This window comes from Haliotis rubra, unplaced genomic scaffold (assembly GCF_003918875.1).
Source record: "Haliotis rubra isolate DU_JTF1 unplaced genomic scaffold, ASM391887v1 Scf446, whole genome shotgun sequence".
Classification (NCBI taxonomy): domain Eukaryota; kingdom Metazoa; phylum Mollusca; class Gastropoda; order Lepetellida; family Haliotidae; genus Haliotis; species Haliotis rubra.
Genome location: NW_025767131.1, coordinates 140,748 through 166,120, shown reverse-complemented (window position 1 = coordinate 166,120; position 25,373 = coordinate 140,748). Strand labels below are relative to the sequence as shown.

Sequence of the window (25,373 nt, the reverse complement as noted above, 5' to 3'; positions counted from 1 at the left end):
GTGTTATTAATACAGTCAGACAATTGTTCAATTTCGTTGACTTCCTGATGTGTGGATTGTGTGATGCTAATATCCTACCTTTCTCACCTGGTGTTGCAGCAGCTGTGTTGCTATAGCAACGTAAGCTGCTGTCCCCCTCCCTGTGATAACACCTCAGTCTTGCCATGTGGTTCTGGGATGGTGACAGGTTGACACTGGTCATCTGTTGCTCACAATCTGATGTAAATAGTTTATGATATACCTGATACTTGGAAGTGATATCCTGTTGCAGAATAAAAGACTTTTCTATCTACTCTACACATCAATAGGTCAGTAGGTACTTCTAGTGTGTGATTCAGGTAATGATCCACAATGATTTTAAGTGTGCATTGTAACTATAAGCTGATGTGAGATGTGTGGGAATGAAAATCTTGTAATTCAATTGCACTGGCTTGTTGTATTTCCTAACCAATTTAAGATTTCCAAAATCATGGTTTTATCAAGTTTTATCATTTGCTGTTATAATCATGCTAAGTTAAATTTGTTGTCCGAGATTGAGCGAGACAGGAACAAACATACAGGAACATTGATGAAACACAAATGTTTCTAACTAAATGTTTTGCATCTACATACAATGTAGTGTTTTCTGTGTTGGAATCTTAATATGACTCTTTCAGGGTTGTACACAATGCAGAAATATGCATCCATTATGCACATATCTACAGGCAGGCCACAGGAAAAAATGTATATTTTGTCCCTGGGGACGTACTTTAATAGAATAATAGAATAGAATAATACTTTAATGCCTTTTCAGGAATTTGTGTTACATCAGCAGAGCTACTGACACATTAGAGAGATACCAAACATATTTACATAAATTCTTTGATTTTGGTATCTTCACATTTGTTTAAGAGAGATATGGTACTTGGAATAAAGGATGTACGGGCTCTCTTAGTTTTCACAATTGGAACTTTGTAGCGGCGGCCTGAAGGGAGGAGGTTGTATTCCGAATTGAGTGAGTATGGTCAGATATGATTTTGACAGCTTGATTCACGATTTGCCGCTCATATATTGATGATAAACATTCAAATCTGACTCCAGCGACTTTACTTGCAGTGTTAACAATTTTGTCTATTTTAGATTTGAGATGAACTGAGAGAGACCCGTACCAACAATGGAAGGAAAATGTTAAAATACTCTGAATAAATGCTATATAAAAAGATATCACAGATGGGTTAACATTAAAAGATCTCAGTTTACGCATGAGATGAAGACGTTGTTGACACTTTTTGTATAGGGCTTCAGTGTATAATATTCAGCCTGCACCAAATTCTCAACAAGAAATATAAAGATCCTGTTCTAAACATAATTATTACATCTTACATTACAATGTGCGACACTGTTACTATACTTTATTACATTACAAGACTCTCATATTTCCTGTAAGAACCGTGAAATTAGTATTTGGGGATCCCTAGGTGTATGGGCCAAGGTAGAACACTGCTCATTGATGTGCCGTTTCATTGTCGCTCTGTCAAACTGAACAATCTTACACCAGGGCGGTGGGGTGGCCCAGTGGTTAAAGTGTTCCCTCGTCACGCCGAAGACCTGGATTCGATTTCCCACATGGGCACAATGTGTGAAACCCATTTCTGGTGTCCCCCGCCTTGAGATTGCTGGAATATTGCTATTGCTCCCTCCCTCCCTCCCTCACTCATTCACTAACTCACTCCCTCCCTCGCTCACTCATGCTGTACATATAATGTGTGTGACCATGCTAAATGATCACTAATTCTGTGACAAGTATTCCTTGAAACCTGAACACACCAGCAAACGCGTTCACAAAGGCCTCGATTCGATTTCCCACATGGGCACAATGTGTGAAACCCATTTCTGGTGTCCTCCTGTCGTGATATTGCTGGAATATTGCTAAAAGCGGCGTGAAACTTAACTCACTCACTCACATACTACAATCATACACATCACATAGCAAAAACATATTTGGATCACACAGGGGATCATTTTAAAGTTAGCCTAAACATAACAGAAGATATTCATTTCCCAACAATTTTTTAAAGATAAGTTGCCAACTTTGTTTGCCCATCCTCTGTTATCTAGGGTATAATGTCTGTTAGGATAAGATCCTAGGTTCCACCATAGTTTTGTTTCAGCCTCATTCATTAACATGACGCCAGAAGTTCTCATCCAGTCAGATGTGTCTCCACTGTATCCCTTCAACATATTCCGGAAATGAGGTTAAAAACAGATGTTTCCAAATGTTCCTCTTGTTAGGTGGATAGTCTAGTGGTTAAAGCGTTCACTCGTCACGCCGAGGAGACCCAGGTTCTATTCCCCACATGAGTACCATGTGTGAAGCCCATTTCTTGTGTCCTCCACAATGACATTGCTGGAATATTGCTGAATTCGGCGTAAAACTAAACTCATTTATTTGCTATTAGCTTGAAAGGCAAGAGGCAAACACAGATATCTTCTTGATCTAGTCTTTCAAAATTTGCATGAATTAGTTACAACTTGGGTCCATTTTTCATAGAAAATCATATCAAAAGGATTTACATATAGTAAGTATTGTAGCTGTCACACATTGAACATTGATAACTCGTTAGGATGAGAAAGCCACAATAACTCGGTGCTGCAAGAGTTGTATACTCCCCAGGGAGTTGAGATTGGTAACACGTTGTGCCGTTGAGATTGACATCCAATGATTGAGGGAAAAAATACCAGCGCTTTGAGCAAGCACAAGTTGCTTGGATATGTGCGCTATAGAAATATTGTATAATAATAATTAAACTCCCTAATGTTACCATATGATCATCTTGAAGGAAACTCTCATTGAAAACAGCCTTTTGTAACTTATTGAACATTAAAAGTTACATCCATTATCTCCCCACAATCATACTGACACTCGGGGTACAGGTAAAAGTCGTGTTTGCAATGGCAACTGTCCAATTTGGGCATCATTACATCTTAAGAAGGATGAACCCACGTTATAGCTCACAATGTCGCCAATCGGTCTGACAGAGGAGGACAGTGTGTGGTGCCCATAGGCGGGTCAGGAGACGGGTGTGTTGTTGAATCATCAGATGTACACAGGCTTGTGACATTTATTTACATGTCAATACCTAGGCCAACCAATTTGTTTGAGCCAGGGAGGTTGTCGAGCTGCTCGTCGAACTGGTTGATGAGCTGACTCACCTGCTTTCAGCTCGGTCCGATATGTTGCAAAGCTTGAAATAAATCTTGCCTCTTGCAACGATTTACGAATTACTGAATTACACTGATATTGAGTGAATGGGACTGGCGTGAAGTATTGAATGGCCTCTCACTGTGGGTCTATTGTATAGATTTATCTTCATATCAGAAATAGTCTCGTATAAAAGACATGAAGAATAGTCTATTTCAAGCAAGAATAGCAGCGTTATTTTGCCGAACTGGGTGTGTATGTGTGATAATAAATCAGCATCTAAGATAGAGTCTTTTCATATAGAATGCCAGCAGCACAGCTAGAACTAATTTCAAAGTTAGTTTATGCTCAGACAGTCTTCAGGGCACTCTTGAAAATCACGTTTTACTTGCGTTTGTTTGAAGCTACTACAGTTTAAAATGGAAAACACATGGACAATAAACATTGGAACATGCTTGTTGCACAATAAGGTTTTCAAAAATATCTTTGGGTTTTCAGAAATTAAAACGTGTGTTATCTATCTCAGTGACAAGGAAGGAGGCAACTTTCAAATTTTCAACCTCTTTTTCCAAGTGGTGGCTGAAAATTTCTGAGTCTTAAAGAACAAAAGATTTACACACTTCACAGAAAGCTTGTGTTTACATGTGATACTTTGATGCTTCAGACTGCATTGTGAACCAAGCTACAGCAACACGTTATGTGTGGATCCCTACGTCTAGGCCACTACCAGTAATACCATACTGCCAGCAAACTAGGGAATCGTTATGATTGATTGTCTTGTAAATCCACGTTTGTAATATTAATGTGTATATTTCTAAAGCACTAAATCCATGTCGTCTCTGTCTCCTCCGATACTAAAGGTAAATACACAAAACCAAATATTTTCCATTGACTTCTGGAGTATATGTTATATATAGATTTTAATTAATTGAGCCCTCAAAAGCTATTACATGTGTGCGCAGCCTGGTCTTAAAACAGATGTAAACAATTCAATTACTTGCTTAACCAGTTCCTTTTCCACATATATGATGATACACAGATTGAGTGAGTTAAGTTTTACGCCACACTCAGCAATATTCCAGCTATATAAAAATCGAGTCTGGACCAGACAATCCAGTGATCAACAGTATGAGCATAGATATGGGAACTGATGACATGTGTCAACCAAGTCAGCGAGTCTGACCACCCGATCCCGTTAGTCGCCTCTTACGACAAGTGGGTGTAAACAGATTGAACCCACAAAATGTTCACCTGCTTCAAAATATCTCCGGTCACATACAGCATAAGTCATCATGTTAAATAAGAGCACTAAATATTGAAAAACATGGTCAGTTTTATTTAATGGATGGATGCACATTTAGAAAACACAAACATCTTCCACAAAATCATCCAATCACAGCTGCCATATGATTCTATCTGCACTGAACGATCCTTTCTAAAACTACCTGCTAATCAATGGATTGTAGTATAATGTAGAGTTTGGTATGGTATAGCCTAAAGATGTTATACAATACCACATTAGCATAATTAGTATACCTGTCTTAGCATCAGGTTTGAATAGACACAATCTTTGTAGCATCACAGTATCCTTGATTATCAATATTGATATTTTCAAGGGCATTCTTCAACTTGTTCAACATTGATTAAAGGATGTCACAATAAAACTGAATGAAAATGAGCTTTTTTCCAAACACCATATGTTTGTCTTTGCAAGCCATTATTTTTGTTAAGGCAGTCAAGATCATGTTTAAGTCTATGCTGTCCCAACATGCAACATTGACAGCTTCCCGCATGCAAATAAGCAGTGTGCAATAAAACAGTTTTTGTGTTTTCAAAGTGTTCAAGAGGACATGAAAAGAGAATTTAACAGTATAGATTTGTTGTCATGACAACACAGTTTCTTTATGTACACAGGTAATGAGATTGATTTTTCCGAAGTATCCTGTAGACCCAGGTTATAGGGGCAACAATAGTAAATACGCTGATCAGACAATAAACTCTTGTTGGTGGTGAGTAGCAACTAAATATTGTGCTAGCATCTTTGGAATCAATGAACCCATGTCATGTGACCAAATCAAACTGTACATTCTGATGTGGGATGGATGCAAGAAAATATTGTGACAATTGTTGCGACATAGATATCTATATCTGGGTTTGACACTGACCTACTTAACAAAGGATCCCGAGAACCCTCAGTCACTAGTTGCAAGGGTCCTTGCAGGAACCATGAGGGTCCTGTAAAGTACTGGAATGGTGTGATGTTACCTAACTGTAAAATTTAATGATTACTTTGATTACAAAAATGAAACACAACTTTATGGATGACAACTTCTTATTTATTGCATAGAGCAACATTTCGATTTCGATTCTTACATCATTATCAAGCTAAAGGTGTGTCTTGATAACGAAGTAAGAATCTACATCGAAACGTCGCTCTATGCAATAAATAAGAAGTTGTCATCCATAATGTTGTATGTTTCATTTTTGAGTCACCAACTTCTAGAATGCTCATCAAACAAATTTGATTACAGGTACTTTCAAGCAGGGTTTTACCTTGAGTCCTGTATTTGAGGGTCCTTGGGACTCATACTCTTAATTTTCAGGGCTCCTGGACAACAAAATGGGGGGGTCCTAGACACTTATATATTATTATTAATACTGTTATTGTATTGTGTATCATGATCATCACATTTTTACAGTAATTAAATTGCAAAAATACCATAACCCAGCTAGTAGCAAACTCAGTGATAACTTATTGTCACTTGATTGGAACTTTTACAAAAAGTATTTGGGCTTTTTCTCAGTCCCTGTGGACGTGCTAATAAATTTTGTTGCGTCCATTGTCAATTTTTATGCGTATAGGATTTGCGTCCTGTAAATCTCTGTTTCAAGTTATTGTTGGGAATTTAGTACGGTGGACATTATTTTGTGTCCCAGAGGATACAAGATATACTTTTTCTGCATTCATTCTACATGTTTAGGCATACTGGACGCATATTTCTACACTGCTGGTGGTACACTTTGTTGTGATATAATATAAAACTTGGACAGTAATGTTGTGAAAACATGACATGTGGACATTTGGCTGGTTCTGAGACAAGTCCATTGTCAAAAAAGAAAGATAAACATTTGGTAGATTAGCCTTAATTAATGAATGTTACTTTGACCTCTTGTACAAGCAGAAAATATGGTATTTCTAACTACTTTTCATACAGATTCACATATTTTGATATTCAATAACAACAGATAACAAGAAATATTACTTATTGTTACTGTAGTTATATTGCCGATGTGACGTTAAATATTAACTCACTATTACCGTAGTTGGACTGGGGAATGCGGCATCAATATACTATCACATCATGAAACCATGATACAAGTGTTTCTGTATAGGGAACAGTTAAGGTCATGGCATTGACTTTCCTTAAAACCTCAAATTTAAACAAAAGCTCAAACTAAAATGGCCTTTCCATCGGAATAAAATCTGTCCGATAGGCCTTTTTGTTGCTTGACAGAAGCGATTAACATTTTCATGAGCATGAAACATTCTTGAAATACTTGATGTGCAATTATTATTATGAAATGTGGTCATTGGTTGAAATAGCTGGTACTTCTAGAAGTAGAAACTGTGTCATATTTGAGAGGTCATTATCAACAACTAGTTTTCTTGTCATGCGCTGGCTGTGTAATATGGCAGTGCAGTGTATTGTTGAACAATGTTGTACTTTTATCATGTTTATTACCTTGTTTCTCTTTAGATTCGGTTCATTACACTATTTTTTAACAATAATCAGTTCTCAGGAATGTATTACGATCAAAGATAAGCATTGATGTGCAAGTTACTTTACTTAGATGCATTTAGAGTTAGGTGTCTGTAATCTAGAAAACTCCAGCTGAGTATAGAACATTCTGGAAGGTTACTTAGTCATACTATCAAATAGGGCCGAGGGACAGTGTGGTCAAAGGCCCGGGTTCGATTCATCACTTGGGTATATTGTGGAAAGCCCATTTCTGGGTCCCTCTCTGTGATATTGCTGGAATATTGCTAAAAGTGGCGTAAAACCCACGTCACTCACTCACACTCGAGCCTATACCATATGATGGAAGCCTGACCACATACTGCTAGACATATAATACTATCACCGACTTTAGTCATTATCACTGCAGTTTAATTTTATACTGCCATTGAATTTTGTACTGCCACTTTATTCAGTTGTGTACACCATTGTATCTCAGGTAGTGATTTGTAAAACTCATTTATTTTACAATACACTTATTAATTATTTAACAATTTTTGGTTGTTTGTTTCACAGTGAATGCATGGGTGTATGGATTTCTGAGTTGACTAATTGTTTAAATTTTTAAATCGACACGTAACAGCTGTGTTATGGATGTAATATTAGGAGGAAACTCTACAAGCTAAAAGGAAGGAAATATTCACAAATATTCAATATTTCTCATGGGTGACAGATAATCAATAATTCTTAATTATGATTAGGTTATTGTATATGTTACTTTTTCTCCTGGGAAAATAAAGGTAAATGTGTGTTACCCAGCGTGTTACCCAAGAGGCATTAGCTCATAAACAATGGATGACAGCATTGACAAGTAGTTGTAACAATGCACTGATATAACACCACACTGCTATGGGTTGCTACTAGTAATGCAAGAACAGCCTCTGTGGTCTTGTGAACAGGACCCGCAAAGGTCCGGTTTAGAATTGATCTTCAGTACCCCATTCTTGTCGTAAGAGGCGACTAACGGGATCGGGTGGTCAGGCCGCTGACTTGGTCAGCGCAGATCGATGCTCGAGCAGTTGATTACTGGATTGTCTGGTCCAGACTCAATTATTTATAGACCGCCACCATATAGCTGGAATATTGCAGAGTGCGGCGTTAAACTAACTCACTCACTCACTTGTGGACAGAGTCTGCCTAAAGAGCTGGTCAGTGGTTGGAACCTCTGGGCATGCCATTATTATAATAATCAGCTATACATGTGTATGTATGTTGCTATTTAGGGCAGTGTTCTTGAAAGTAGTGTTAAAACCCACTTTTGGCAGGATGGGTATCCTTAGTAAATGGTTAAATCGGTTCATCATGTGAAAGACCCGGAGTTTGATTCCCAACATCGGAACAATGAGTGATGTCTTTTTCCGGAGTTACCTGCAGCAGGGATGGCAATTTTCCACCGATTTTATTTCAAATTGATCAATTCAAATCCTTGCTCACTCACTCACTCACTCACGTTAAAGTTATACAAAATGAATTTCTGCATAGAGTTTAACCAATTATGTTGTGGGTAATATTGCTGTTGTCAGCATGAGACTCAGTGAATGTTAAATATTCTGACACAATAGTGTCAGAGAAAGTGATGTGAAGGTTGTCAATCATTCAGACATTTCAGTCACAAACGTATTTCATATTCTGATGTACTGTAGAGCTGATTAAAAACAGTTCACATGAAAGTCTGTGTATTTGAGAAAGTTTATTGTGAAAAATATCAATTGCACAGTCATATCTGAGTGACACATAGTGGTTGTTCATGTCAGGAAGTGATAAAGATGTCAGTTATACTGGGTTAAACCCACAAATCAAACACTCTCACATTGAGCCCCGTCGTTGACATTGTACCTTGTGAGAGGTGGGATAGTGTGAGAGTTGCACTTGTATTGCACTGATTGAAATACCGAAGTTTTCAAGAGGGTCATGGGACACTCATTAAGATTTTTCAGATGTGCACGTCAGAGTTTAAGGTGCCAACACAAATTCTTTTGACATCCATCTTCAAACTACACCAAGGCAAGACAGTTGTTACTAAGTATATAACATTTTCCCCTCTCTTCTCATTGACATTGATAATTCCCTTTTGAAATCCCCAGGTAAGTTTATAATTACTCAAGGTTTACTCCCAAAAGTTAGACGTCCCAAAAGTCAGACGTGATTACAACCTAGTCTTACCCACTCATATAATGAACCTGCCCCATACACTAACGAGATGGTGTTCATCTTTTATTATGTTCATCATTATTCACTTAATAATTATGTTTTTAAACATAGGTTGGTTGTAAAGTAACATATTAACAAAAATACAATCAAATTGTTTTGTTTCATGTCAAATAAAGTCATTGTCATTATCCTAATAGCTTCTCTTTGTGTTTGGATTAGTATATTTGGAGTAGTCCATTAATTAACGAAGGTAACAGTGTAGTGAACCTCAGTGCAACCAACCATAACCTTTGTTGTTTTAACTCGTCTAAGTTTTGGGAAGTCTAACTTTTGGGAGGTCACCTTACTCAAGGGTACCTGCCATGCCATGACAAAGTTACTATAATGATTAAAGAATTAGATGTCCTTAGATTTCCTTTGGCTATTGTACGAATGTCACTGGTTTCATACATTGTCAGTATTGTTGTCAGGAAAATTCCATTTCTCAGTGAACCATTCAAGGTCCAGGAAGATATTTTAGACTTTGCCATTGTGATTTTAACCATGCCATTATCACCTTAAGTGTACTTTTAAACACTGTATTAACGCTCATCATAATGCATGATTTATGTACTTTTCTGTCAGCGTTGTCATCACCATGTGTTCATTCAATACTGAATTTATGAGGCGGAGGAAGAACTGTAACTTATGTTGATGTAGACGTTATTTATGGATGTAGTTTACAGTTTGTTATTATATTGACAGTCCTGCTTTTTAATTTTATGATTTGTAGTCGTATCATGAAAGATATACACATAGTTGATGTGTCCTGCATTAGAGTGAGTGAGTGAGTTTAGTTTTACACCGCTTTTAGCAATATTCCAGCTATATCATGGCGGGGGACACCAGTAATGGGCTTCACAGATTATACCAATGTGGGGACTCGAACCCGGGTCTTCGGCGTGATGAGCGGACGCCTTTACCATGAGGCTACTCTACCGCCTTTCCTGCATTAGAGCCAGGGTTGAGTGTATACCAGAAGTGATACTGGTACAATAGATTTATCTTACTGATTTGCTTCAATCTGCCCTTGTAAAATATTCTTACAAATTAAAAATTGATAGAAAACATAAAAAGCTGTTTGATTAAGCTTAAGTTATCTTGTCAATCAATCAGATGTCAATATTCAGGGATGATTGGGTTTCAAATTTTGTTGTTGCTCGTGAAAAAGTTTATTTGTAATTATTGCTGTATTTTAGCTAGCAACCTTTATTACCATCATGTAAGTACAACAAGGCAGTTCTTATTATAACTGGTAGCCATTGATGCTGGACATCAGAGGTGACAGGGGGATTGGGTTTTCAGACCAGGCAATTTGGTTTATAGTGTGGCATCATACCGTACTCCTATGACGTTGATCATGCTCATTATGTCAATCACTAGATTGGCTGGTCCAGATGTGATTATTCACAGAAACACTTTCAATTTTAATAAAAGATAATTCTTACTATTTAGTTTCCAGATTTATTGCTCATTTTCTGAAAAACTGTGGCAAACATAATTTTGATTTATAAATGCAAATTAATGTGTGTTTTTTTTATATGTTTCTTGCCTTAAATATGAATAAAAAAGTCTATCTGAAGGACACACTTCTGTTCACAGAATTTTGTAACTGCTAACAAAAATGATAAATATGTCATATTGTTAATCATTTTTAAGTCAAGTTTTAGAAATAATGAGTATCCTGAAATTGTTGAGTTTTTTGTGAGCTTATTTTAGTGCAGTGATAACTTTAATTGCTAGTCCCGACTAGATTGTTTACCATGTTGCTACCAGACCACCATAGTGCAGGTGGAAACTTGCTGAATTAAACAACAAACACACTTTTACTGAACACATTATCGTCAGGTGTGACAAAAATCCTTGAAAATGTTGAAGTTCAGACTTAATTCTAGCACAGTTAGGAATTTGTAGACATAATATTTTTTATCAGTACAAAATAAATTCTAAAAGAAGCAAACTGTACAAACTTTCTGTTCCAAAAGGCTTTTTTTGTTTCTGGAGGTCTACAAACAAAGTGAAAAACCAGTAAGTTAAGCTTTTTAACGTCTTTGACAAACATGCAAATGTCAGATGTGGCGGTTCACATCCTCACTTGGAAAGCTGATTAGCTAATTGAACTGTCTCCCACAAATGTCAGGTAAATGTTGGACATTGACATTTAACTGTGTTAGTCAAACAGACAATTTCCGCAGCCTGTAACATGCCTATAAAAAAGGTTCAAGACAAGATTGACAATTTCCTTGATTGTGTAATGTGAGGAGGAAGCCTCTGTCTGGCTTCATGTAGGACAGCCTCGCAGGCATTCATGGGAAGAACAGGTCCTTTGTACCTGCTTGTCATACTCAACATACTGCAAGACTGCTGATTCAGTTAAACAATAATCACTCACTCACTCTGTTCATCATAAGACAGACTGGCAATGAAACTCTGTCACTTCACTGAACGAAGACAGGTTGAACTAAAATGGAAAATAACCCCAAGTGAAAGTAAATATCCTTATTCATGCTATTGTTAAATCTCAGGTTGATGATGATGATGATGATGATGATGATGATGATGATGATGATAACAATTATATTTTTCCTCCCAACCAACTTCAAGATCAGGACAAATTATATTGTCCGTGTTTAATGTTACACTTAATAATATTCCAGCTATATGATGGGAGCCTGAAATAGTTGTGGGCCAGACAATCCAGTGATGGATAATAATTATGAGCAGTCATTTACACCATAATTGTATGATGCGATCAACCAAGTCAGTTATCCATTTAGCGCCTCCTGCCCCAAGCATAGGTTGCTGGGATATGAAATGCAGGAATACATACATGTACTATTAATCCTTCAAGTACGAAATAAAATTTTGTACCATCTTCGCACTACTCAGTCCTGTTTAACAGGGGTATTTATTTAGGATCTGCAGCAATATTGTGCGACAAGAGTTTTGTAAAGAGGTTTCTCAATTTTTTGCTCTTCTTTGTAAAAAAATTATTGGTGCCATTGTCACGAAATGTTGAAGGATCTCATGTGGCCTCTCTACTCCTTTGTTTTTTGTGGATGTTGACACTAGGAGGAGGCGTGACTTGGTAATCTGAGGGGCTGGAATAGGGGCTAAAGGTCCCTGTCTTTGTGTTGAGAGGCCTAGGGGGATATCTGAAGAATCTTCCCACTTCGGGGCCAGCGAATGCCTAGTAGCAGGTTACAGTTTACTGTGCACAGAAGCAAGACAAACAAGACACAACACAATTTCAGGAATTAAGCCTGAGTGTGTTTGAGATAGGATTTAACCATTTCTGTCATTGTGTGAAAGCCCAATACTATAGTCATTGTTCTGGGACCATCAGTTGACGCTTTTCTTTTAGACCGGAGGGAGAAAAAAATCATATTTGTTGGTCTTGATAATTATTTGAAAGTTTGTCAACACCCCTGAAGTTAGTTTGAAATTTTTGTGGGAGGCTCTTGATGCGTTGTTGTAACAGTGTGTACAAGGTTTTGTTTCTTGTTTGAACCTGAACTATATTTGTTATTTATGCCAAGCAATATCCTGAACAACTCATTGGATCATAGTGAACAGTTTGTTCACAGACTGAGTGCATCAGAACTGAAACGGAATGAAAAACCCACTGACAACACCAACCTGTGCATCTTAGTGAGCATTGAGGTTTCCAGATCATTTCACCAATGAACAATGGGACCTTTTGGCAATGATAAGGAAAATATGATGTGATATTACGCTAAATAATTTCGTGAGTTTAGCAAAAGTGAAATTTGTTATGCTTATAAAGAGTTTTGAAAGTATTATTTCATTAGAAACCACTGAGATTTTAATTTGTTTAAGACTTGATAAGGCCCTAATTGCAAGTGATTTGCCCTGAAAAGACGCTAAATTTTACAAAACTTGTGAAGTTATGATTTTACAGGAAATTATTCCATTAAAGATACCTAGCAATGACAATATGTGTTATCTATCTCGATTGCAAAGCAAAACTTTTGCAGCAGTACCGATGTATCAAAGAGTTACTTCCCCTGTTTTTTTCAAATATTTATATTTCTGTGTGTCTCTATAGGGCCTTAAACTTGTGGATTGGGCATTGAAGAAACCTTAAATTTCATGGCTGATAACCTGTATTAACCTTGAATTAGTCAGAGTTAAGTAGAAGCAGGCACAATGCACACGTGCACTTTGCTAAGTATGTGCAAAAATCTTGAACCTTATGTTGAAGTCTATTTCACTTCACCGTATGTTTATAATAGTCTTATTTAATTCATTGGACTTATTTGGGGCGGTGGGGTAGCCTAGTGGTTAAAGCGTTAGCTCATCACGCCGAAGACCCGGGTTTGATTCCCCACATGGGCACAATGTGTGAGCCCATTTCTGGTGTCTCCTGCAGTGATATTGCTGGAATATTGCTAAAAGCGGCGTAAATCTAAACTCAGTCAGTCAGTCATTGGACTTATTTCATGTTTTCTGTCCACAGATTCAACTACATTATTGTTGCTGGAACCAAGCAGGACAGTGACTGACCTTGACATTCCAACATCAGGCTTTGACCTTCTGACTACATCAGCACCACAAGGAGGCACTGTGCTCTCAGCCATTACTGGTGACACATCTTCAGAAACTTCACCAACATCAGCTCAACTAGAAACATCCTTCAATGAAGCCTTAACAAGTTCTACACATTTGCCAAGCTTGGGCTCAGACCAAAGCTCTCTGTCAGATGCACTGAGCAGTTTTCAACTTTCCAGAACTGATAGTGTTGTTGATTCTTCACCAAGCAATAGTTTTGTTTCATCAAGACTTGTAATACCAGAGTCATCCATACAAAATGTTGAATCAAGTTCTAGGTCACAAGAATCAGTGTCATCTGAGCAATATACATCAACTTATGTGTTGCTGGAGCAGGCATCTGAGCAAACTGCATCAAGTTCTCCTTCACAAAATGATATTGCATCAAGCTCTGTTTCACAAGAGCAAACTGCATCAAGTTTTGCACAAGAACAAAATATTGCACCTATTTCTGTGTCACAAGACCAAAGAACATCAAGTGCTGTTCTACAAGAGGAAATATCTTCAAGTTCTGTGCTGCAAGAACAGATAACATCGAGTTCTTCACTACAGGATCAATTAACTTCAAGTTCTGTGCTGCAAGAACAGATAACATCAAGTTCTGTGCTACAGAATCAATTAACTTCAAATTCTGTGCTACAGGATCAATTAACTTCAAGCACTGTGCTGCAAGAACAGATAACATCAAGTTCTGTGCTACAGGAACAGAAAATCAATCTTCAAGTTCTGCAAGAACAGATAACATCAAGTTCTGTGCTACAGGATCAATTAACTTCAAGTTCTGTGCTCAATTAACTTCAAGCTCTGAGCTGCAAGAACAGATAACATCAAGTTCTGTGCTTCAGGATCAATTAACTTCAAGCTCTGAGCTGCAAGAACAGATAACATCAAGCTCTGTGCTACAGAATCAATTAACTTCAAGTTCTGTGCTACAAGATCAATTAACTTCAAGTACTGTGCTGCAAGAACAGATAACATCAAGTTCTGCACTACAGGATCAATTAACTTCAAGTTCTGTGCTTCAGGATCAAGTAACTTCAAGCTCTGTGCTGCAAGAACAGATAACATCAAGTTCTGTGCTACAAGAACAGATAACATCAAGTTCTGTGCTTCAGGATCAATTAACTTCAAGCTCTGTGCTGCAAGAACAGGCAACATCAAGTTCTGTTCTACAAGAACAGGTAACATCAAGTTCTTTGCTGCAAGAACAGGTAACATCAAGTTCTGTGCTACAAGAACAGGAAACATCAAGTTCTTTGCTACAAGAACAGGTAACATCAAGTTCTGTGCTACAAGAACAGATAACATCAAGTTCTGTGCTTCAGGATCAATTAACTTCAAGCTCTGTGCTGCAAGAACAGGCAACATCAAGTTCTGTTCTACAAGAACAGATAACATCAAGTTCTGTGCTGCAAGAACAGGTAACATCAAGTTCTGTGCTACAAGAACAGGAAACATCAAGTTCTTTGCTACAAGAACAGATAACATCAAGTTCTGTGCTTCAGGATCAATTAACTTTAAGCTCTGTGCTGCAAGAACAGGCAACATCAAATGCTGTGCTACAAGAACAGGTAACATCAAGTTCTGTGCTGCAAGAACAGGTAACATCAAGTTCTGTGCTACAAGAACAGGTAACATCAAGTTCTTTGCTACAAGAACAGGTAACATCAAGTTCTGTGCTACAAGAACAGATAACATCAAGTTCTGTGCTACAAGAACAGGTAACATCAAGTTCTTTGCTACAAGAACAGGTAACATCAAGTTCTTTGCTTCAAGATCAATTAACTTCAAGTTCTGTGCTACAAGAGCAAATATCATCAAGTGCTGCTCTTGAAAGCCAGTTAACTTCAAGTTCTGTGCTGCAAGAGCAGGTAACATCAGGTTCTGTGCTACAAGATGAATTAACTTCAAGTTCTGTGCTGCCAGAGCAGGTAACTTCAAGCTCTGTGCTACAGGATCAATTAAGTTCTGTGCTGCAAGGGCAAATATCATCAAGTGCTGCTCTTGAAGTCCAATTAACTTCAAGTTCTGTGTTACAAACAACAGGGCAAATACCGCCAAGTTCATATTCTGCAGTACAGTCATCAGAGAACTCAGTGTCATCTGGACAAATTTTATCAACATCTGTGTCACCAGCACTTTCCAGTGCACCAGTATCATCGAGTTTACTCTTCAGTGCTCAGTCGGAGCTGTCAAGTGCCTCAGCTTCTTCAACTGCATCTTCAACTGTCGCACCAGCCTCAACATTTGATGGTACTGAGGTCCTGGATTCTAGTGCTTCATCATTTGGTGATCAAACTTCTCTGGTATCTGTCTTAGAAGCATCTTCGAATATACAATCTTCTCCATTGTCAACTAGCTCTATAGCTACACAAGATATAAGTGAGAGTTCTGATGTGCCCTCAGAAACTTCTGCTGTGCCCACAGAGAGCTCTTTCCCATCATCTGACCAATCTGTGTTAAATACATTCCGTACAAGAAATATTGACTCCACAGAAAGCCTAATAACAACCAATACAATATCTTCTATGCAAAGTTCAGAAGGAACGCCTTCACCTGTGTCTGTAAATACAAATAGTTTTAGTTTTGTGTCAACTAATGTGCAATCTTTATCAGAAATAACAACACCTAGTCAAATACCAGAGACTTCAGACCAAATCTTTGCAACCTCAACAGACAGTCCTACATTAAGTATATCACTGTCTATAGCAGCCAGCTATGATGCAAGTAGCCTGTCCACAAGTATATTTGCCCCTGTGTCTGAAGATGTGATCTCATCATCGAGTTATGCCATCCCAGAGCTTAGTACACTCCTTCCACAAAGTTCTTCACCTTCTAAGACTGCAAGCATAAGCGAACATGTTACATCGTTCTTATCTGAATTACAATCAAAAGAATCCAGTTCATTCAGTGACCAGTCACAGACCACACTGTTATTTGATGCCTCAAGTGCCTTATTTGGACTGACTAGTGAAATATTGTATACATCGGAAAACAGTGTGGAACTTCAGACCCAAACTGAAACACCAAGTATAGATACTATTGCTTCCACAAACAGCCTGTCATCTGAGCAGATATCTGGAAGACAAAGTGAAACTTTTCCATCTTTAAGTATCAGTGACAGTACATTGGCTAGTTCATTCCCACAAGAGATAAATCTTGCAACCGAATCTGTGACATCAACACTAGAGATTCTGTCATCTAGAATTGGTGGAAGTTCATTTCAAACCTACGGAAGTAGTGAAAATATGCAAAGTTTCCTTTCTACTTCAGGATCTCAGCAACAGACAGGTGTGATTTCAGAAAGCTTGTTTTCATCTGAGTCCAGTGATGCGGCACCAACAGCTGGAGTACTGGGATCAAGTTCCCATCAGTCGGACACCATATTCACATACACTTTGTCAGTGACTGCTCCCAGTACTGGGTCAGCCTCATCATCTGATGTTGCTTTAACTGATGCTAGCATCCAGGAATCGTCCTTTACAGAGTCCTTGATACCAAGTCTGAGTATAGTGTCAACTTTTATGTCCAACACTGAATCGGCGCAACCTACATTCCGTACACCTAACCCAACTGCTGTCTTTACAGTTGTGTCGGTAGAGTCATCATCTACCCAACTGGCCAGTATGTCCTTCACACCACATGAAACACATGGAATACTTTCTTCTAGTTTGCTAGAAACAGCAGATTCAAGCTTGTTCCAAGCTCAGTTCAGCAGTGTCGTAGGTGAAGCTTTCAGCTCAAGTGAAGTGTCTGTTTCCCAAAGTTCAACTGATTTCGCTGCCTCAAGCTTATACCAGTTCAGCAGGATATCGAATCCAGATTCAGGATCTGTCGGTTCATCTGCAACTTATGTCTTTGGAACAATGTCAGGATCAACTGTTCAAACTGATCTTGTATCAAGTCAAGCCTCAGATTCTCCTCCATCAACAGAAATATTCTCCTCCAGCCAAAGTATTGTTATTGTTGTTCCATCAATCAGTGATGTCTCCTCCACAGTTCCTCAGACACAACTGTCATCAAGTGTACAAGGGCCTGGATCATCTGAGGTTGAATTTACTGGTATCACACTTCTGAGTGACTCATTATCTACATCATCTCAAGAGTCAGTTTTGGGTACAGTTCAACCATCGACTTCTGGATCTGAAGGGCAGTCCATAGCATCATCTCCTCTACTACCAATCATCATGGGATCTGACACAGCAACAGGAACTGAGTCATCTAGAACATACATCAGTGACTCGCTTTATGCAAGTGAAAGTGTCCAGACCACTTTGATCAGCTCTCAACTATTACCAGACACTACTGACATTCCAGGAAGCAGATTCTCAGATTCTTCTCTTCTGTTGCCCTCTGGTGTGGATGTATCAACTGGATCTCCATTTGCTACAGCTGTTTCAACACCTTCCTTCACCTTCCCTAACCCATTCATCAGCACTGCTGAGAGTGCCTCCTTTGAATTCAGCACAGTTTTAAAGCCTTCTACAGCTCCCATTGTTATCCTCCCAACTATTAAACAGTCATCTGCAATTTCCTCGTTTGATATATCTCTTCTGAAACCATCATCGTCACTCTTTGAAACACAGTCATTGTCAGGATTCAGTGATATTGTGTCATCAAACATGGGATCCATGAGTTATGCAGCATCTTCACTGTCAGCATCAGAATCCGAGTTAAGCAGTGGACCTTCGATCCCAATCATCACCTTGATGGAAAGCCAGACAACTTTCTTCAGTGACTCCATACCTACAGAGCTTCTGTCCATGACTGCAACTGGATCACAAAGCTTTACTGTCTCCACTTCAGTAGCTTTTGATTTTAGTTCAGTGTCAAGTTCAAGTGAAGGCAATTCAACTTTTATTGATACCACAAAGCCAAGTACATTCCTGTTTTCACAGTCACCTACACCAACAGGCAGTTCAGCATTCCTGGTCAGCAGCTCAGATCTGTCTACAAACTCATCCATAGGAGGAATAGTTTTACCAACGTTCTCAGGATCATCAGCCTCTGACATTGTTCCTTCTGGATCTGACATCCTCTTGACATCAACTGGGAGTTTATTTGCCTCAGATGTCAGCTCTGATTCTGGAGGATTTGTTCCTGTGCCTACAACCTTGTCACTGGGCAGCTTCAGTGCCTCTTCAACAGTTTCACTTGTGACTGAATCTAGTAGTGGTTTGCCATCAGAAGCACCTTTCGAAACTAGCACCAGTTTGTCCTCATTGTCTATATTTGACACAAGTACTATTTTACCATCACAAGGACCTTTCGGAACAAGCACCAATTTGCCTTCACTATCTTCATTTGACACAAGTCCCATGTTGCCTCAACCCAGTCCTTTTGAAACAAGCACCAATTTGCCTTCAATGTCTTCATTTGACACAAGTAACATTTTGCCTACTCGAGGTCCTTTTGAAACAAGCACCAATTTGCCTTCACTATCTTCATTTGACACAAGTTCCATGTTGCCTCAACCCAGTCCATTGGAAACTAGCACCAATTTGCCTTCACTATCTTCATTTGACACAAGTAACATTTTGCCTACTCGAGGTCCTTTTGAAACAAGCACCAATTTGCCTTCACTATCTTCATTTGATACAAGTAACATTTTGCCTCAACCCAGTCCTTTTGAAACAAGCACCAATTTGCCCTCAATGTCTTCATTTGACACAAGTGCCATTTTGCCTACACAGGGACCGTTTGAAACAAGCACAAATTATCTCTCATCTCTGTTTGACACAAGTACTAATTTGCCATCACAAGGACATTTTGAAACTAGCACCAATTTGCCTTCACTATCTTCATTTGACACAAGTTCTATGTTGCCTCTACCCAGTCCATTGGAAACAAGCACCAATTTGCCTTCAATGTCTTTATTTGACACAAGTACCAGTTTGCCAACTCAAGGATCTTTTGGAACTAGCACCAATTTGCCTTCACCATCTTCATTTGACTCAAGTACAAATTTGCCTACACAAATACCCTTTGAAACAAGGACCAATTTGCCCTCACAGAGCTCATTTCTGACAAGTGTCATTTTGCCATTCCAAAGTTTATCTGAGACCAGCTTATTTTCTCCTTCACCAAGTTTTTCTCCATCCAGTCCAATGAGCAGCTTTGCCCCAGTTCCACCAACTGGAATTGTCAGTTCTTTGTCAATCATATCAAGCCAAGAATATACAGACATATCATCTTTATTCACAAGAAGTGACATATCAACACCAAGTGCTCTGATGTCCCAGATCTCAGCTACTGGATCTCCTCAGTTCGTGAGCTCCTCCTCATCTGTAGAACCTTCAGGAGCATCCTCAGACATATTTGGATCCCTAAGTTCTGATTTCTTGGAAAGCAGTACAATATCCTCATCTGTGAGCAGTAGTGTGATAATATTTTTGCCATCATCTAAATTTTCGGATGTGTCTTCAGTCATATTTCAGACAACAGTATCTGTGTTAGGCAGCTCATTATTTGCAACTACGACGAGTTTTGCTGAGGTCTCAGTAGATACATCTCAGATCTCAGACTTCTCAGTGCCTGTTACAGTGTTACCATCTCTGAGCAGCATGGTATCAGAATCGATTTCAATTACTGGAGTAACCTCCCTTGAGTCAAGGTCATCAGTTGACAGTTCTTTACAGCCAGATTCAACCACTTTTGTGCCTACTGCTATCCTGTCATCGTCCATATCAGGCAGCCCAGTGTTGTCTCCATCTTCATCTGTGATAATACCAGCAAGTGATACGAATGTGATATTTTCAAGTTCTGTTTCCATGGTTTCATCCTCACAGACTGACATATCCAGCATTGTGTCAGTGGATACAAGTACTCAAACTGATGTCATCCCTACAGTTGTTCCAAGCTCAACTGAACCAATATCAAGCTCTGTTATGGATTTGTCGTCATCACTGTTCCCTTCTCCCACATCATCATCTTCAGCAACACCATCATCGTCTGTCCTGCCGCCAATACCAACCACTACCCCATCACTCAACACCAGTGATGCTCTCAAGGAATTCTGGGTGAACACAGGTGAGTTTAGAGTATGTAATAATAATATACGTAGAGAAACAAATTAAGAAACACAGGAAAATTCAAGTGTTCCTTTAATATTTTCTAGTTTTCATCACAATCTTTGAATAGCGCTGTAGTGATGAAAACTGCAAAATAATAAAGGAACACTTGAATTTTCCTGTGTTCCTTTATTTGTTTCTCTACGTTCAGTTTCTGTTGGTAGGATGAAATTCTAAGGGCGCAACCAAACACTTGAAGGAAATATGTTTCAATACATGCTTCGTCAACTATTACTGGTGGAACACATGTGGAATAGTAATCTGTTGTGTCACATGTTCTGTGCAGAATTGTATCCCTTGGGCATACAAGAAACTTATAAACATGGGTTTGAATCCAGATTGCCAGACTTTTATTTCTAGGTTCATCAGCACCAGGGCTCCAGATAAGGGTCGTATCGGCATATGTACGGATATAAAATAAGTACGATACGATAGGAAATAATTTGGAAAACGTAGCGGATACGCACCACAGCAATGGTGTACGGTCTTAGAATCATTTACAGACGTATTTATCTGAAAATGTATTGTTTTATTTGTTATTGCAATGTTGTGGTGCGTACATGAAACGAAGCACAAGATTACTGATACTCCATTAAATCCCATTCAGTACTCTAAATATACTCTTAAGGTTTTCCAGTACTCCTGTATTGAAAAAATAAGGAGTACGTACTCCTGATGTTGAAAAATTATCTGGAGCCCTGATCAGCACCATACCCTTCCTCCTGGTTTTCACACTAAACAAATCATTACTAACCTACATCACTTGTGCTTTCCTCCACTGAAAGCATACATGCCTCTATATACATGGAACACTGTCAAAAGGAGTGTTAAACCCAAGTCACTCCCTCACACACTCTCACTTTTACAGTGATCAAGGTGCGGCAGTCAGAAGACGTGAGCTCTGCTGCCTTCAAGGATAAGATGGAGGAAAGGTTGGCCGGGGTGTACGAAGAGGCCTTCACCCGCGAGCAGATGATTAACAATGGGACGTACCAGCCTCTCAAGCGTCGCAAACGATATGCATCGTCTCCTGATGGCAGTGTCAAGCTACAGGCATGTGATCTTTGATGTAGCCATAGAAATGCTTTCAGTTGGATGTGAACCAGTTATTTTCTGCGCATTTCGTAACAAAGCTGTATAGTTTAGTATGGCAGATAATTCCACGGTTACATGTGGGAAAAACAAAACTGACTGTAGTCAAAATAATGAAAAATGTCTGGTTAAGGGGAGGTAACCCATTGTAAAATGAAGCAGTAGTGAAATACCACTCAGTGCCCAGTATTTAATGAAAGGGAAATAACTGTAGGTAGCTTATAATTACTAGAAGTGTCTGTAAAATATACGCAGTCATTTTTGACATCACATTTTGTGCTGAAATGGCATCCGAGACTGAATTTTGAATGCATGACCATGAACAAGCAGGTCACCCAAATGTGCCAGTCTTCTCACTATCATCTTCATCAGATTGGTAAACTAAGACAGATGAAACCGCCAAAACTCTCACTCAAGCAACAGTCATATCTCGCCTTGACTATGCAATTCACTTTTGTTTGGGATAACAGCTTCCCTAGATTTTTCTGTTTATTACTTTATGACTTTTTATTAACACCATGGAGTGAAATGTTTCTAAAATATATGATTGTATTTGTCAGAAATTAAGACATGTGGTTTTGAATGTTCTATTTGTTACAAATCTTCTCGCTGATAATGTTAATTAGTAGATCTAGCAAAAACAATTTGATTAGTTTTATGTTTTCAGGTAAATATAGTATTTCATCTCTAATTACATAGTAAAGTGTTATTCAATATGTGAATTATAACAGTAATTGTCAGGGTAAATCAAATATCAAGCAATCATTTGTATCTTTTCAAAGTAAATATTTTTTAAACTTAATACTTCTGCGGCAAAATGTGAGGGAAATATTAGTAATTAACTCACAATTGAGCAAGAATTGATTATTTGGGTAAGCTCCAGCAACCCTGAAACCTGTTCATGCTTTCACGTTCAATCCACGATATATCTATCATATATGACCTTGACTTGATGTTTGCAGGTTGTGAATGTTGAGCGCGAGTCAACTTCCAACAATGTCAAACTGACCTACCTGGCTGAGAAGGATGGGAAGATGGTTCCATCAAACAAGATGGTGGACGCCCTGGAGCTGCTTGACCACCAGGAAGTAGCCCTTGGACTCGGATATGTTGTAGACTCTAAAGCAGAACGTAAGTACTTGTAGTCTTGAATATAGCATAGAAGCTACGGCAGAACATAACTGTATGTATTTTATATATAAACACTCTTGCAAAACATACGTACATATAGTGTCAGATGTGTGGAAGATGCTAAGATGGAACACAAGTGCATCTCAAGGTTGGAGGTTAAATAATGTGTGTTGTCTGCACTGAAATGAATTAATTTTGTTTGTTAAATGACTCACTCGGCAATATTCCAGCTATATGGTGATAGTCTGTAAATAATCAAGTCTGGACCAGAAAATCCAGTGATCAACATCTTGAGCATCGATCTACGCAATTTGGGATACAATGACATGTGTCAATCAAGTCAGAAGCCTGACCACACAATTCTGTTAATCGCCTCTTATGACAAGCATGTGTTGCTGAAGACCAATCCTATCTTAATGTGTCCTGATCAGAATTTAAAATGATCTCTGTCTCCTTCTCCCAGCCTATGTGCCTATCCCGGTCCAACCTCCTGCTGAGGACAGGAAGTTGTGGATCATTGCTGCAGTGCTGGGACCCATTGCACTCATCATCATCATCTGGATCATCATCTGTATTGCCTGCCGCTGCTGCAACCGCAAGACCAACGCCGACGCTGAGGAGCCTCACCTGATGAAGGTTCGTCGGGATGGAGCTCAGGTGAGACTGTTTAGCATTGTATCAAACCTTAAACATTTTTTACTCCAATATGGAACCTCTCTGTTTAAAGACCTCACAGCTCCTCAATAGGAGGTCATGTCAGGTGAATAATCAGCCAATCAGATTAGAGGCTTCTGAACTCTTAGAACAAGAAGCTTTCAAGCCCAGCATGTGTAATTTCTGGATCTCATTAAGGAGCTTAAGAAATGGACGCTGTGCTATTGACCACAAACGGATTACCAGTAGGGGTATAACAGTGTGAATTGTATGGCTTATATGTTTCTTAAAATCATTGTAGAAGAGGTCTTCAAATGAATCATTTCAGGATTAACTTTGGATGGTTAAGTTCACTCATTTGTTGCAGCTTTCTATGGCATGGTCGTCAGACCTTTACGCAAAGGGCGATTGTACGCATGTTAAATTGTTATTAAATGAGATTGACATGGCTCTGCAGTCTGGTACATAGAAATTCAGCCTAGAGAGTGCAAGGGGTATGCTTCCCGGCCTTATCACACCATGAGATATTGAAAGATGTTTCTTGTTTCCCTGCGTGGGGCTCGGCATTATGGGAAGAAAAACAAAGACTGGTGTGCTTGCAGTCAGTATACTGTGTCTGAGTGGGTATATATGTGAAATTTCAGCATTGTATCTATATCAGTTGGCTAGCTCTGTAAAACTAGTCTGGACAAGTAAAACCACACACATCACGATATAAGTGCAACAAGCCACACTCACTTTCACATGGAGAATTGATATATACTATATTTTTCAATTGGCAAACGTCTTAATGAGTGCCCTGTGGCACAGGGAAGCAAGTACAGTGAAACCTGCCAACACCGGCACCTGTCCAATCCGGCACACTGTCAAAACCGACATAAAATTTTGGTCCCGCCATTTTAGAAGCAAATCCCAACAAGCAATTGTAACTGTAATTAACACTGTCTAAACCGGCATGGGTATGAGCAGTCCAATCAAGGACCCATAATCCAATACACTAATTAATCCTCTTGGCACGCTAGATAATCAGGAAGTAGTGATTGCACGGTGAATCTAACGCTCTAAGCCAACATGGGTATGAGCAGTCCAATCAGGGTCCCTTAATCCAATACACTCCTCTCGGCACTCTAGATTAAGTGATTGTCGAGTGTAAATGGCAGCCATGTTGGAAAATGATTGTCACTGTCTAATCCCGCATCCTGTCTAAACCGGCATTTTATTTCGGTCCCGTGGTGTGCCGGTTTAGACAGGTTTCACTTTACATTTCTATCCCTGAAAGTGTATCATGACATGGCTTCCAACTGAATCATGCCCCTCGTGTACTAGTGTATGAGCAGTAAAATATATCATGTTCAGTCAGTGTGTAAGCTTGATGCTAATATGCGCACGTAGCGTGACAGCATGGTGATGTAAAAACTGAGCTATTCTGAACAGTATGTGGTATCCATGGTGATTATACAGATGTTACAGATGTAGCTCACAGTATTTGTAACAAACTGAAGGACATTATTTAAATGATGTACTCCATCAGCAGGCATTGATTACATCTCTGAGCTTCAGTGGGAAGTTACACTGTGAAGTTTCAGTACTAGCTACTAAAGTTATCATATAGCTTGTGTATATTTGTCAGATGAATTTCATTTTTTTCTATTTCCTGTTGTTAGTGATAAGTCTTTGTTTTTAGAT

The 25,373-nt window shown here is 38.8% G+C and overlaps 1 protein-coding gene across 1 annotated transcript in view; it reads left to right on the top strand.

Annotated features, from left to right (window-relative positions):
* Nucleotides 1-2,996: 2,996 nt before the first annotated feature.
* LOC124289651 (mucin-3A-like) overlaps nt 2,997-25,373 on the top strand; it is a 55,815-nt gene continuing 33,438 nt past the window's right edge. The window contains exons 1-7 of the mRNA XM_046726255.1: nt 2,997-3,027; nt 13,649-13,886; nt 14,204-15,611; nt 15,672-20,769; nt 21,679-21,863; nt 22,865-23,033; nt 23,497-23,690. Of these exons, the coding sequence (XP_046582211.1) occupies nt 2,997-3,027; nt 13,649-13,886; nt 14,204-15,611; nt 15,672-20,769; nt 21,679-21,863; nt 22,865-23,033; nt 23,497-23,690 (7,323 nt within the window). The remainder of the gene's footprint in view (nt 3,028-13,648; nt 13,887-14,203; nt 15,612-15,671; nt 20,770-21,678; nt 21,864-22,864; nt 23,034-23,496; nt 23,691-25,373) is intronic.